The sequence below is a fragment of the Tenrec ecaudatus genome, chromosome 13 (genome assembly GCF_050624435.1).
Source record: "Tenrec ecaudatus isolate mTenEca1 chromosome 13, mTenEca1.hap1, whole genome shotgun sequence".
NCBI lineage: Eukaryota > Metazoa > Chordata > Mammalia > Afrosoricida > Tenrecidae > Tenrec > Tenrec ecaudatus.
In genome coordinates, this window is record NC_134542.1 from 59,848,456 (window position 1) to 59,863,092 (window position 14,637).

At 42.2% G+C, this 14,637-nt stretch overlaps 1 protein-coding gene across 1 annotated transcript in view; it reads left to right on the forward strand.

The window, feature by feature from the left end:
* TTN (titin) overlaps window positions 1-14,637 on the forward strand; it is a 285,763-nt gene that overhangs the window by 147,575 nt on the left and 123,551 nt on the right. The window contains exons 153-166 of the mRNA XM_075530312.1: window positions 637-726; window positions 3,948-4,031; window positions 4,114-4,191; window positions 7,483-7,569; window positions 7,680-7,763; window positions 7,846-7,923; window positions 8,067-8,153; window positions 8,287-8,373; window positions 8,528-8,602; window positions 8,729-8,806; window positions 9,171-9,254; window positions 9,905-9,991; window positions 10,269-10,346; window positions 13,867-13,980. Of these exons, the coding sequence (XP_075386427.1) occupies window positions 637-726; window positions 3,948-4,031; window positions 4,114-4,191; window positions 7,483-7,569; window positions 7,680-7,763; window positions 7,846-7,923; window positions 8,067-8,153; window positions 8,287-8,373; window positions 8,528-8,602; window positions 8,729-8,806; window positions 9,171-9,254; window positions 9,905-9,991; window positions 10,269-10,346; window positions 13,867-13,980 (1,191 nt within the window). The remainder of the gene's footprint in view (window positions 1-636; window positions 727-3,947; window positions 4,032-4,113; window positions 4,192-7,482; window positions 7,570-7,679; window positions 7,764-7,845; window positions 7,924-8,066; window positions 8,154-8,286; window positions 8,374-8,527; window positions 8,603-8,728; window positions 8,807-9,170; window positions 9,255-9,904; window positions 9,992-10,268; window positions 10,347-13,866; window positions 13,981-14,637) is intronic.

The following is a 14,637-nucleotide window of genomic DNA, read 5'->3' on the forward strand; positions in this document are numbered from 1 at the left end:
ACCCAAAAAAGTGGTCCCCGAAAAGAAAGTACCGGCAGCACCTCCAAAGAAGCCCGAAGTTCCCCCAACTGTCAAAGGTACTTGACGAAGCTCTAGGCTTCAGAAGAACTCATCCTTCTGCCCTTGAATATGATTTGTTCCTGCAGTGCCATGACTGCTAAATATAACGCTACTAATATCTCTTAAGTGCCCGAGCCGCCCAAAGAAGTGGCCCCCGAAAAGCAAGTGCCTGTGGTGCCTCCGAAGAAGCCTGAAGCCCCACCTGCCAAAGGTAGTCGCCCTCATGCCACTGGGTTGATGCTGTCCTCTGACCTCTCCTCCGTCTAATCACAAAAATACTAATATCTTTAAAGTACCCGAGGTGCCAAAGGTCCCAGAAAAGAAGATACCCGAAGTCATCCCCCCAGAACCTGAAAGCCCACCCCCTGCAGGTAATGTCAGAGATGCACAAACTCAAGGGGAAGTAACTGCTATGTGAACGGGAAAACGATTAAGGGAAAATCCCACCACATTCAAGGTGTTCTGATTCTGAAGGAAACTCATGTTTGTAATGACCCAAAAGACATTTGCTGTGTGATTATACGATATCGTCCTTTATTTTCACCTTCTAAACCACAAATATGAATATCTTTCAAGTGCCTGAAGTCCCTCCGCCAAAGGAAGCCGTTCCTGAGAAGAAAGTGCCAGGGCCGCCTCCTAAAAAGCCAGAAGCCCCTCCTGTAAAAGGTACGTCCTCCACCTGTTGCTGCTCACCTGCTGCAGGGCTGGGGGAAGCGTCTTCCGTGTAGACACGTCTGTCAGTCTTGCGAACAGAATTTGCTTGGATAAATGTGTTGTCGGTACCCCTCTTTAAGGTTTCTAACTAAAAAATACTAATATCTTCAAAGTTCCCGAGGCTCCTAAAGAAGTTAGACCTGAAAAGAAAGTGGCTTCGGTTGTGCCCAAACCACCAGAAGCCCCACCTGCCAAAGGTATTGGTTCCCACTGCTCTGTTAAGAAAGGGGGTGGGATTGTCTTGTGCCCTTAACCTTCATGTTAACATAAGCCTTCACTATTTGAAAATTACAAAAAATACTAATATCTTTTAAGGGCCTGAAGGGCCTCAAGAAGTCCTCGAAAAGAAAATCCCCAAGGCAGTGCCCAAGGCACCAGAAGCCCCAGCAGTCACAGGTACATACAGGCCCACCCTCCTATTCTGCAGAAGAAATGTCTTCCCCTCTTGAAAACAGTTTTACTTTATTGCTCTTCATTAACCTAAGTGTACAACTACTAATATCTTTCAAGTTTCTGAAGCTCTTTAAAATCTTATTGCCGATGCGGCTGAAGGGATGTAAGAAGAACGGGGTTATACTCATGAATATATACATATATGTGAATATATATATTTGAAAAAAAGATATTTCTATATCTGTGTTAATGTCTACTGAAAATATATCCATCAATATAGAATACAGAGGGCAAAGATATAAAAATGTCTTAGCCATCACTGAACCCCTTGAGTCCCTGAGATAGGAGACTTAGAACCATAGTCTTGGGGGACATCAAGGTCAATTGGCAAAACATAGTATATGTTCAATGCCCTACTTTTGTGAATGCGACTGGGTGGGGGAGGAGGGGTCCTTAAAATGTCATAGGAGCCATTACAAGTGCAACCATTTAGCTCAGTGTCCAAAGCATAGAAGATTGAGGAAAATAAAGAATGCATGGAAACTATTAGTTTGAAGGACCAAGTGAAGCTGGACCTCTAAGACACTGAAACCATAAAAAGTAGATGGTACCCTGCTGCCACTACTAACTGTTCTGAGAGAATTCACTGTAGAAGGTCCTAAGAGCAAGAGGAGACTGTGCAACAAAACTAAAAGTCCTACAAAGACCAAGCCTACTGGTCAGACAGACACTGTGGAACCACAAAGAGCGCCCTACATCACCCTTTAGGCTTGCCACCGGGTTCACCACTGTGAAGGGCCTAGAAGGTGACCATAGAGCCCTGGTGGTGCAGGGGTTAAGTTTGGAGTTGGTAAACAAAAAAAAAAAAAATGCAGTTCACACCCATCAGCTACTCTAGCTAGGGGAGTAAGTCTGCTTTTGTAAAGTCTTCACTTCAGAAGCCTTTGAAGTTCTATTACCACCTCTGGAGTCCCTTTGGGTTGGAATGACTTGACCTCAGTGGGGATTGGTGGATAAAGGCAACAAGACTAGGTAGGTGTTTACTTCTTACAACAATCAACCAGTGAAGATTAAAAGGGCAGCCTTTGCCCATGAACAAGGGTTCAGGAATCTTCAAAGGTTAGGCAAGGAGCAATGGAAATGGAAACAGTAGAAATGGGATCCATGATGTTAGCACTCCGGGATTGCCATCAATGGCCTTGTGTGAGTCTGGTAGACCAGAGAAACTAGCTCATAGCCTCTCACATGTGTATGAGAAAGTGCTTTCTACACAAGAGCAGCTGAATAGTGAGAAATCATCCCAGCCCAGTCCAGATCAAACCCATAAGTCCGATATTGTCCTATATGTCCAATACCAATCTATAAAGCCCTCTTCAAACCCATAAAACACAAGCTTTGATGCCAAATCCAGGAAGATCACAGGCAGTGGCTGGGAAGTCTTGTAGATTCAGTGGTGTTTATAAGTATCTCAGTGCTGGCAAGGCTCTCCATGTGACTTCTTCAGCTCCAGGATCATGGGCTATATCAGTTTAAAACCATGTGTCTTGTCTGTAGAGCAACTCGCAGGCAGTGAGCAGAGAGGTGGATTATCTCCCTCCTCCAAGGAGGAAATGCGGGAGTTCTCAGAATTACCAGGGGAAAACCCATGCATACATAGAGGTCTCATTGGCCATGAGCTGACTGGAAGAGGAGACTTCACCCCTTTACTCTTAATCCTCTCAAATCCCAAATTGGCCCCAGATTATGTAACTGTCACAGACATGAACCAAAATGTGTATAAACTGTCAAATAAAAAAACTGATTTGCTCTGTAACCTTCACAGTAAGAGCTTTTGTAAAGCCCCAGAAAAGAAAATTTCCTACGGATGACTCAAAAGTCCAAAGTTGCCCACAGCTACCATTCATTCTGACTTCATTCTGCTGAAGAACATACACTTTCTGCTATCAAATAAAAAAACAAACCCCAAATTAGTCCGTTATTCTTCATTAACATCAATGTAAAACTACTAATATCTTTTAAGTGATTGAAGCGCCTCAAGAAATTGTTCTGGAAGAAAAGATTCCCAAGGCACCACCCAAAAAATCAGAAGAACCCCAACCTACAGGTACTTCATCACCCTGCCCTTTTTCGCTGAAGAAATCTTGTTTCCGCTCTTGGAAACATTTTCAGCCCATTGTCCTTGACTGAGTATAAAACGACTAATATCTTTTAAGTGCCTGAAGTGGTCCCCGAAGTGCTTCCTGAAAGGAAAGGACCAATGCAGCCTTCTAAAAAGCCCGGAGCCCCACCCACTAAAGGTAGCTCTTGCTGGCCTCCAATATGGGAAGATCTGACCCCGCTTTTTCTTAGAGCGTTTCTGCTCATGCCTTCCCAAATTCTAAATGTCGTTTTACCAATATTTTTTTAAGTTCCTGAAGCTCCCAAAGAGGTTATCCCGGAAAAGAGGGTACCAGAAGCACCTCCGAAAAAACCAGAAGGTATCTGTCATTGATTTTAAGCTGAACAAGAAATAACTCTTTTGAAAATACTTTGTTTTCTTGGTCTTCATAACACCTACATGTGATTTTACTAATATCTTTTAAGTGCCTGAGCCGCCCAAAAAAGTGGTCCCCGAAAAGAAAGTGCCTACAGCACCTCCGAAGAAGCCTGAAGTCCGCCCACCTGTCAAAGGTACTTGACGAAGCTCTAGGCTTCAAAAGAACTCATCCTTCTGCCCTTGAATATGATTTGTTCCTGCAGTGCCATGACTGCTAAATATAACGCTACTAATATCTCTTAAGTGCCCGAGCCGCCCAAAGAAGTGACTCCCGAAAAGCAAGTGCCTGTGGTTCCTCCGAAGAAGCCTGAAGCCCCACCTGCCAAAGGTAGTCGCCCTCATGCCACTGGGTTGATGCTGTCCTCTGACCTCTCCTCCGTCTAATCACAAAAATACTAATATCTTTAAAGTACCCGAGGTGCCAAAGGTCCCAGAAAAGAAGATACCCGAAGTCATCCCCCCAGAACCTGAAAGCCCACCCCCTGCAGGTAATGTCAGAGATGCACAAACTCAAGGGGAAGTAACTGCTATGTGAACGGGAAAACGATTAAGGGAAAATCCCACCACATTCAAGGTGTTCTGATTCTGAAGGAAACTCATGTTTGTAATGACCTAAAAGACATTTGCTGTGTGATTATACGATATCGTCCTTTATTTTCACCTTCTAAACCACAAATACGAATATCTTTCAAGTGCCTGAAGTCCCTCCGCCAAAGGAAGCCGTTCCTGAAAAGAAAGTGCCAGGGCCGCCTCCTAAAAAGCCAGAAGCCCCTCCTGTGAAAGGTATGTCCTCCACCTGTTGCTGCTCACCTGCTGCAGGGCTGGGGGAAGCGTCTTCCGTGTAGACACGTCTGTCAGTCTTGCGAACAGAATTTGCTTGGATAAATGTGTTGTCGGTACCCCTCTTTAAGGTTTCTAACTAAAAAATACTAATATCTTCAAAGTTCCCGAGGCTCCTAAAGAAGTTAGACCTGAAAAGAAAGTGGCTTCGGTTGTGCCCAAACCACCAGAAGCCCCACCTGCCAAAGGTATTGGTTCCCACTGCTCTGTTAAGAAAGGGGGTGGGATTGTCTTGTGCCCTTAACCTTCATGCTAACATAAGCCTTCACTATTTGAAAATTACAAAAAATACTAATATCTTTTAAGGGCCTGAAGGGCCTCAAGAAGTCCTCGAAAAGAAAATCCCCAAGGCAGTGCCCAAGGCACCAGAAGCCCCAGCAGTCACAGGTACATACAGGCCCACCCTCCTATTCTGCAGAAGAAATGTCTTCCCCTCTTGAAAACAGTTTTACTTTATTGCTCTTCATTAACCTAAGTGTACAACTACTGATATCTTTCAAGTGTCTGAAGCTCTTTAAAATTTTATTGCCGATGCAGCTGAAGAGATGTAAGAAGAACGGGGTTATGCTCATGAATATATATATGTTTGAAAAAAAAGATATTTCTATATCTGTGTTAATGTCTACTGAAAATATATCCATGAATATAGAATACAGAGGGGAAAAGATATAAAAATGTCTTAGCCATCACTGAACCCCTTGAGTCCCTGAGATAGGAGACTTAGAACCATAGTCTTGGGGGACATCAAGGTCAATTGGCAAAACATAGTATATGTTCAATGCCCTACTTTTGTGAATGTGACTGGGTGGGGGAGGAGGGGTCCTTAAAATGTTATAGCAGCCATTACAAGTGCAACCATTTAGCTCAGTGTCCAAAGCATAGAAGATTGAGGAAAATAAAGAATGCATGGAAACTATTAGTTTGAAGGACTAATGGACCAAGTGAAGCTGGACCTCTAAGACACTGAAACCAAAAAATATAGATAGTGCCCTGCTGCCACTACTAACTGTTCTGAGAGAATTCACTGTAGAAGGTCCTAAGAGCAAGAGGAGACTGTGCAACAAAACTAAAAGTCCTACAAAGACCAAGCCTACTGGTCAGACAGACACTGTGGAACCACAAAGAGCACCCTACATCACCCTTTAGGCTTGCCACCAGGTTCACCACTGTGAAGGGCCTATAAGGTGACCATAGAGCCCTGGTGGTGCAGCGGTTAAGTTTGGGTTTGTAAACAAAAAAAAATTGCAGTTCACATCCACCAGCTGCTCTGTGGGATCTAGGGGAGTCAGTCTGCTTTTGTAAAGTCTTCACTTCAAAAGCCTTTGAAGTTCTATGAAGACTTGTGGAGTCCCTTTGGGTTGGACTGACTTGAGCTCAGTGGGGTTGGGGGGTACAGGAAACAACAAGACTACTGAGGTAATTACTTCTTACAACAATCAACCAGTGAAGATTAAAAGGGCAGCTTTGCCCATGAACAAGGGCTCAGGAGTCTGGAAAGGTTAGGCAAGGAGCAATGGAAATGGAAACAGTAGAAATGGGATCTGTGATGCTAGCACTCCGGGATGCCATCATTGGCCTTGTATGAGTCTGGTAGATGAGAGAAACAAGCTCATAGCCTCTCACGTGTATGAGAAAGTTCTTTCTACACAAGAGCAGCTGAGCATTGAGAAAACGTCCCAGCCCAGTCCAGATCAAACCCATAAGTACGATATTATAACATATGTTCATTATCAATCTATAACATCTTCTTCAGACTCACAAAACACTTGCTATGGTGCTAACCCAGGAAGATCACAGGCCAGTGGGTGGGAAGTCCTGTGGATCCAGTGGTATTGTAAGCCTCTCAACACTGGGAGGGCTTTCCACATGACTTCTCCAGCTCCAGAGGTTACGGGCTATATCCCCTTAGCGCCACATGTCTTGTCTGTAGAGCATCTCTCAGGTAATGGGCAGAGAGATCGAGTGTCTCCCTCCTTCAAGGAGAAAATTACAGAATCCCAGAATCCTCAGGAGAAGGCTATGCCCACGCAGCCAAATTGACTGACTAGACTCCACCCCTTCACTCTTAATCCTCTCAAGTCCCAAATTGACCCCAGATTATGTAACTGCCACAGACATGAACCAAAATGTGTATAAACTGTCAAATAAAAAAACTGATTTGCTCTGTAACCTTCACAGTAAGAGCTTTTAAAAAGTCTCAGAAAAGAAAATTTCCTGGGGATGACTCAAAAGTCCAAAGTTGCCCACAGCTACCATTCATTCTGACTTCATTCTGCTAAAGAACATACACTTTCTGCTATCAAATAAAAAAACAAACCCCAAATTAGTCCGTTATTCTTCACTAACATCAATGTAAAACTACTAATATCTTTTAAGTGATTGAAGCGCCTCAAGAAATTGTTCTGGAAGAAAAGATTCCCAAGGCACCACCCAAAAAATCAGAAGAACCCCAACCTACAGGTACTTCATCACCCTGCCCTTTTTCGCTGAAGAAATCTTGTTTCCGCTCTTGGAAACATTTTCAGCCCATTGTCCTTGACTGAGTATAAAACGACTAATATCTTTTAAGTGCCTGAAGTGGTCCCCGAAGTGCTTCCTGAAAGGAAAGGACCAGTGCAGCCTTCTAAAAAGCCAGGAGCCCCACCCACTAAAGGTAGCTCTTGCTGGCCTCCAATATGGGAAGATCTGACCCCGCTTTTTCTGAGAGCGTTTCCGCTCATGCCTTCCCAAATTCTAAATGTCATTTTACCAATATTTTTTTAAGTTCCTGAAGCTCCCAAAGAGGTTATCCCGGAAAAGAGAGTACCAGAAGCACCTCCGAAAAAACCAGAAGGTATCTGTCATTGATTTTAAGCTGAACAAGAAATAACTCTTTTGAAAATACTTTGTTTTCTTGGTCTTCATAACACCTACATGTGATTTTACTAATATCTTTTAAGTGCCTGAGCCGCCCAAAAAAGTGGTCCCCGAAAAGAAAGTGCCTACAGCACCTCCGAAGAAGCCTGAAGTCCGCCCACCTGTCAAAGGTACTTGACGAAGCTCTAGGCTTCAGAAGAACTCATCCTTCTGCCCTTGAATATGATTTGTTCCTGCAGTGCCATGACTGCTAAATATAACGCTACTAATATCTCTTAAGTGCCCGAGCCGCCCAAAGAAGTGGCCCCTGAAAAGCAAGTGCCTGTGGTGCCTCCAAAGAAGCCTGAAGCCCCACCTGCCAAAGGTAGTCGCCCCCATGCCACTGGGTTGATGCTGTCCTCTGCTCTCCCCTCAGTCTAATCACAAAAATACTAATATCTTTAAAGTACCCGAGGTGCCAAAGGTCCCAGAAAAGAAGATACCCGAAGTCATCCCCCCAGAACCTGAAAGCCCACCCCCTGCAGGTAATGAAAGATATTATCCAATTTCGTATTCTGTCTAAAATGCATGACTCTTTAGTGTTTTGTGAAACCCCCTTGGGAGATGTTTCCCCTGTGAAATGTACTTTCGTCCGTTCCGGTGTTGAAATGAGCTCTTGTCTTTCAAGTGTACGAGGAGCCTGAGGAAGTGGTTCCGGAAGAAGCTCCAGCTGAAGTTGCTGAAGAGCCAGAGCCCCCTGCTCCTCCTGCCAAAGGTACTTGGCCAGTGCTGCTACGACCCCTTAGCCAGTCTCTCGTCCTCTTGTGCTGAAAGTCCTCGGCAGTGAGAGCTCTTTTGACATTTCTCCATCATCATTGCTTCTAAAACATCATTTCTAATACCTTTAGTGATCCAGCCACCTAAGACACCTGTCCCAGAGAAGAAAGCACCTGCTGTCAGTCCCAAAAAACCTGAACCACCAGCACCAGTGAAAGGTATCTCTTCTTGCTGCTAACTTCGTCCAGAAAAAAAATATTTATATATATATATATATATATATATCTTTTAAGTTGTGGTCTGCTCTGCTTCTGAATGATTTCCATATGTCGTTGAAACCACGGGCTTCAACACTACTAATATCTTTTAAAGTGCCCGCCGCACCCAAGGAAGTTGTCCCTGAGAAGAAAGTGACTCCCAAAAGGGCGGAAGTTCCACCTGCTAAAGGTACCTGTCGCTGTCCATTTGACAGAGATGGACACAGCCTCCAAGTCTTGCAATGTGTTTGTTTTGTGTAAATGTGGTGACTGCTTACGCCACCTTCATAACGTCAAAACACTAATATCTTTAAAGTGCCCGAAGCTCCAAAAGAAGTTGTTCCAGAAAAGAAAGTGGCTGCCCCCCCAAAGCCCGACGTCCCAGCAGCTAAAGGTACATGCGATCACTCTTGGTCTTAAAAGTCACCTCTTCTCAGAAGCCCCTTTCTAACTCATCCTCTTATATTCACAACTTACATCCAGAACTTTAGGGGTTAGAGGTTTTAAATAGCGTCATTCATTTACTTATTTTACGTTTAATTGAGGGCATTGGAAGAGCTAATAACCTGGGTATTCTTATTTGTGCTCATTTTCTTCCCACCAGTGATGGTCAAGGACAAATCATAGATTTTCCTCTGAATGTTGTCCTTGGATCTGCTCTCTGGGTTACTTAACCAATGTTAATAGCTATGGTCTAAGTTTCATACATGTTTCAACTACCAAGAAAATATTAGTAAAAATAACTAATATCTTTAAAGTGCCAGAGATGCCAAAGAAGCCTGTCGTAGAAGAGAAACCAGCCATTCCTGTTCCCGAGAAAGTGGAGCCCCCTCCCCCAGAAGGTACTCATGACTCCTTCCTGAACTTGCCACCTGTGGCGATTTCTAACGTTAACTCTGCGTCTCTTTTTCGCTAACTCGTCACCGTGTGGTCATTGTCCCACCCTTTAATCTTTTGTCTTCACTCCTCATTCTTAGTGGGCTCCAAGCCCAGATCTCGGTCAAGGGTACCTACCTAGGGAACAGTAAACTCTACTCTCTCTGACCCCGCAAATGTGCACAGGCAAATTTAAAAGAGCAACTAGAACGATTTCAAAGGCAAGTGAGTCTTTGCCAACAGGGCGGGAACTTTTGCAAAAGAGGGTGAGAATAGTGTCACAACTTGAAGAATATAGTAAATGTCATTGAATTGTACAAGTAGACACTGTTGAATTGTTCTGTGTTTCGCTGTGTATCGTCTTAATAACCAACCAAAAAAATAGCTTTTAGTATCAATGGTATTAAATACCCAAAAGATGTTCTGAGTATTCAAATCAACAGAGAGAGAAGTCAGAAGTGATAGGAAAAATTCCATCTTAACAAAAACAAAGGAAGATAGCAATTGTAATAAGGGAAAAAAAATCAAGATTAGGACTTACAGTGTTTGCTGTTTTGTGCAATTTAGAATGTGGTTCCAAAAACTGAGATGATAATATTAACTCATCTCTTTAAAGTATATGAAGAACCTGAGGAAATTGTTCCTGAAGAGGAAGAACCAATTCCTGCTGCAGAAGAGGAGCCAGAAGCCCCTCCAGCAGCAGGTACGCTGCAGACTCCCCGTCTGAGAACACACCCTTGCGTGCTAGTTACGACTGCCCTAGCTCTCCCTTAAGGTGAAATGCCACTCTTCTATCCTACTGCTTAAAATCCGATTACATCGGCAAGAACAGAAGGTGCTTACAAACATGGCGTTCTGATGCTACACAATTTCACAGTGTGCATGTTGAAGAGCTATAGGTGAACTTTGTTGAGTCAGTCATTTGCATTAAACTGTTCATTGTGATCATCTGACTCTAAAAGAAATCCCTATCTTTCAAGTGCCTGAAGAGCCCAAGAAGATTGTCCCAGAAAAGAAAGTTCCAGTCATCAAAAAACCAGAGCCTCCAGCACCTAAAGGTACTTATTGTAAAATAAAGATGTCTTCGTTTTCCTAGGCTGTCTAAAATTTTATACTCTTTTCTGAAAATGTGCTGTGCTGTAGAAAATGTTCGTTATCTGTTGTCTCTATGTTATACTGCTGAACAGACTTGTAAAATTAATCTGTATATATAGCATCATGCGGTTTCATATTAAATGCTACTAATATCTTTAAAGTACCTGAGATGCCAAAGAAAGTTGTCCCAGTGAAGAAAGCCCCAACTGTTAAGAAGCCAGAAGCTCCAGAAGCTAAAGGTATTCCTGCCATCACCAACATCATTTTTAAAAATTACTCTTGATATCTAAAGGTGCAGTCCTCTTAATTGTTGTACAACTAGAGACCAAAGGTCATTACTTGTTTCCATTAATTTTAACACGGCCTGATAATTATAGGATTGTTTTATTCTTAACATTTTAAAATGCTTTAAAGACTCTTTTTTAAAATGTAACTAATATCTTCAAAGTGCCCGAGGTGCCCAAGAAGCTTGTTCCAGTAAAGAAAGAACCAGTACCTGTTATGAAAAAGCCGGAAGTCCCTCCAGAGAAAGGTACCGACCATGAAGAAAAAGCAATATTGCTCTGACCGTATTGTTGTATTTTAGTAATGGTTCCTAGAGGGGTAAAATTACTGAGATAGAGTTTATGCGAAACTACATTTCACAGAGGCAAGTTAAAAGGAGACTTTAGTGAGAGTTAAGAAAGAGACACTGGGACAGACAAGAAGAGAACCAGTGAAGGAGACTGGGTTGTGCCATCGCAGAGCAGTACTTAGTTAGAGATGGTAGAAAGGGGGTCTTCTCGCCTCCTGGGTGTAAATCCGCGCCATTCAGCATGTTTTAGTGAAGGCTTGCCATTAACAAGACGCTGGGTTTGGAAAGATGACTGCCCCCAACAAACTTGTATCTGATGAGAGTAGAGGAAGGCATGTGCTACCCAACACTAATATAAGTAGAAGGTAACCGCACCTCCCAAACAAGTCCAAATGACTATTGGAACACCAAGAAATAAATCCATTTCAGGTAGAGGTATGTGGGAAGGCTGTGGAGAAGGAATCGAATTTTGAGTTCTGATAGATTTTTTTGCGTGTAGAAATTGAGGAAATGGTATTTTACACAAAGGGAAGAGCTTCCCCAAAGACACAAAGGTAGAAGAGTCTAGTGTGGTCAAAGTCTATCAAATATGCATAATTTAGGTATGGATGGGCATAACGTATCTTGAAAGAATAAGCCTGGATATTACTATTGGGATAATGATAAGGAGTTATTTTAATGGTAATATGAAATGTATACTTTATCATGAAAACAAGAGGGAGCTTCAAAAGGTTTGAAGCAAGTATATAAATTAATAGGAATTTCATTGTAGAAAAATCATTTATAGTAAGTTCAACAGAATAGAAGACAGGGAGGCTGGTAAAGAGCTTTTGCAATTATTTCAGATCACTGGGAGTGGCGCTTGAGGAGTTCCAAATTTGTCTGGTCTACTGCCCTCTTCTCAGAACAAAATTACCCAACACGCCCTTGGCAATTAAACCCTGTGTACTATAGCCCACAATCTAGGAAAAAGTGTAGGTGTCTGCTTTGGTTGTCCCCTTGGGGTGTCCCCACCCCGACACCACCCCACACCACTCCTCCCCAGGGGGCAGGATCACTCCCTTTGAGAAACGCTGGATTAATTCAGTGGCAGTAGAAATGGAAACAATGGAAAACTAGATTTTTGAGAAATGGAGATGGACTTGATAGAGCTTGATTTCTGACTAAAAGTAAAACTATTAAAGAAATAGAGGTGCGCCAAATGATCCTGAGAGTCGCCACTAGATGTCCAAGAAAACAGTGCATATTGAGGGAAGATACAGAAGGTATTTTAACTGCTCATGTATAGTAGTTGAGAAAGCACATCTGTAGTGGAGGACAGAGATCAGGGCTAGAGATTGAGAGCTGGAAGTCATCAGCATGGCATAAGACTTGAGGGTCCAGGTGTGAACTGTCGGAATGGCGTGTGAAAGAGATGACTGTCAAAGGTAGACCTGTGGGAAACACCTAGAGGGAGCGAAGCAAGGAAGCGGAGAAGATTCATTTGTAAGACAAGGATCGATAGAGGGTTGTGTGTCTCAGAAGCCATATTCTCCATGAAGTCTTTAAGATGAAGCTCCTCCCTGACTCTCTTTACGCTTTACAAAATCTTGTCCATCTTCTAAACTCTTAATAGTAAACAAAACCATTATCTTTAAAGTGCCTGAAGTGCCCAAAAGAATCATCCCAGAAAAGAAAGTGCCTGTTCTTACCCATGAAGAGCCAGAAGCTCCACCTGCCCGAGGTACATACCGCACAGTAAATCTTGAACAAGTGAAAATCGTCTTCTCTGTAGATGGGCCTTGTCTTATTTGTCTGTTTTATGTTTTGACGTTATTGATATTTGGAGGCTACCGGGATAACAACTTATAGAGTGTGTATTAACTTGATCTGTTGCAATTTAGCAATGATAGTACCCTTCTCTGAATATAATCTAAAATAAAGTACTATGTTTTTAAGTTGAAGAGGCTCCTGCGGAAATTATATATGAAGAAAAAGCATCCATAACCATTGATAGAAAAGAAACTCCCCCAGTTGAAGGTATATCTTTAGATCTATGTATGTATATTTAAATTTCATCAAGACTCCTGTTAAAAATTACCATATTTTTCAAATAGTTATCATCCTTTTGAAATATATTCTTTATTTTAATTAACCTTGACGCTAATTGTAAATGTCAAAAGTACACAGTTTACTGAGGGGAAATTACAACGATTGCACGGTACCTTTAAATAGCTACCCAGTGTCAATGTTTTTTAAAGTCCTCTTACACACATCAAATAAATTAACTTGTAAGGAAAATTTCAATGATAAGAAATTTGGATGACTTCTTTTTTATGTGAGTAAATTTGTTGAAATGTATATGTTTTTGTCTGTCATCTTTATATCCATGTAAAGTTTGTATGTGTGTGTAAAGACTTTTACATTATATCCTTTGTCAACATTCTTTAAAGAACGTGAAATTGCAAAGTATATTGAGCCAGAAGAACCTGAACCTGAACCTGAACCTGAACCTGAACCACAGCCAGAAGAAGTAACTGTTGTACCAGGTATTCAATTCATTGGACTCTCCTCTCCACCATCATACAAAAACGTTCTTCGTCTTGAGAAGCCGATCATCTGTGCGGTTCCATCCGTAGCATGGGTCTCTTGGCACCTGTCTTTAAGATAATTCTGGTTTTAAATGTGCATCTCTTCTTTGTGTTTCCATGTACTTTGTGTTTTTCTTGTGTCAAATGTGGTTTATCTGGACGCTTCCTTTGTTGTTTTGATTAGTGTGTGTGCTGTTTCTCATTCTCTGTGTCCCACTGTTGATTTTTGTTTTATGTTGAACACTATTTTTAAAAAAAATCCAACTCTTTACTTCATGTTTGTGTATTTAAATTTCTAATTTTAAATATCTACTAACTCTCCTGAAATACTCTTTCAAGAACCTGAACCTGAAAAGAAGGTTATCGAGAAACCCAAACTCAAACCGAAACCTGCACCGCCACCTCCTGCTCCACCCAAGGAAGACGTAAAGGAAAAAATGTTCCAACTTAAAGGTAATTAAAGGCTGCTTCCCATGTCTTACTAACTGGCTTCAAACTTTGACCCAATCATCTGACATGGCGGTTGCAAGAAATGCTTTCTTTGGGCAGTGTGTGCGTTCAGATGTGATTGCGCATTGGGAGTCACACAGAGATGTGTATTTCTCTGCTGCCCAGAGACTCTGGGTTGCTTTGCCAGGACATGGCTGGTGCTCTAAATATCAGAACGTATGCTGCCAGCTTCATCCAAGGATAGCTGGGGGATGAGCCCACCAACGTTTCATCCGCAGCAGCGGGGAAAGTCGTTTCTGGTTTAAAGTCTGGTTGCTGTGCTTCTCTTTAAGGTCTTATGCATGTAAGATGTAGAAGAAATCTTTTCAAGATGTTTTTAATATTGCAGTAATACATTTATACCGAAGCCAATGCTTGGTTCTTAAGAAATTTTATGTGCTTTCAAATATATTACAAGTAATATATTTACAGCACCCCATAACTGTGACATGCATGTGTGTCATTCAAGGAAAGCATATGAGACCTCTCACTGTTCCGCCATATTTTTTCTAACTTGAAGCTAACCAATTGCGTTCTAGGTCTTTCTACAAAGGGAGCTAGAAAGAATGGTTCTGAACTACTTGACAGCCAACATCTATTCGAATCGTGTTATCTTAATAA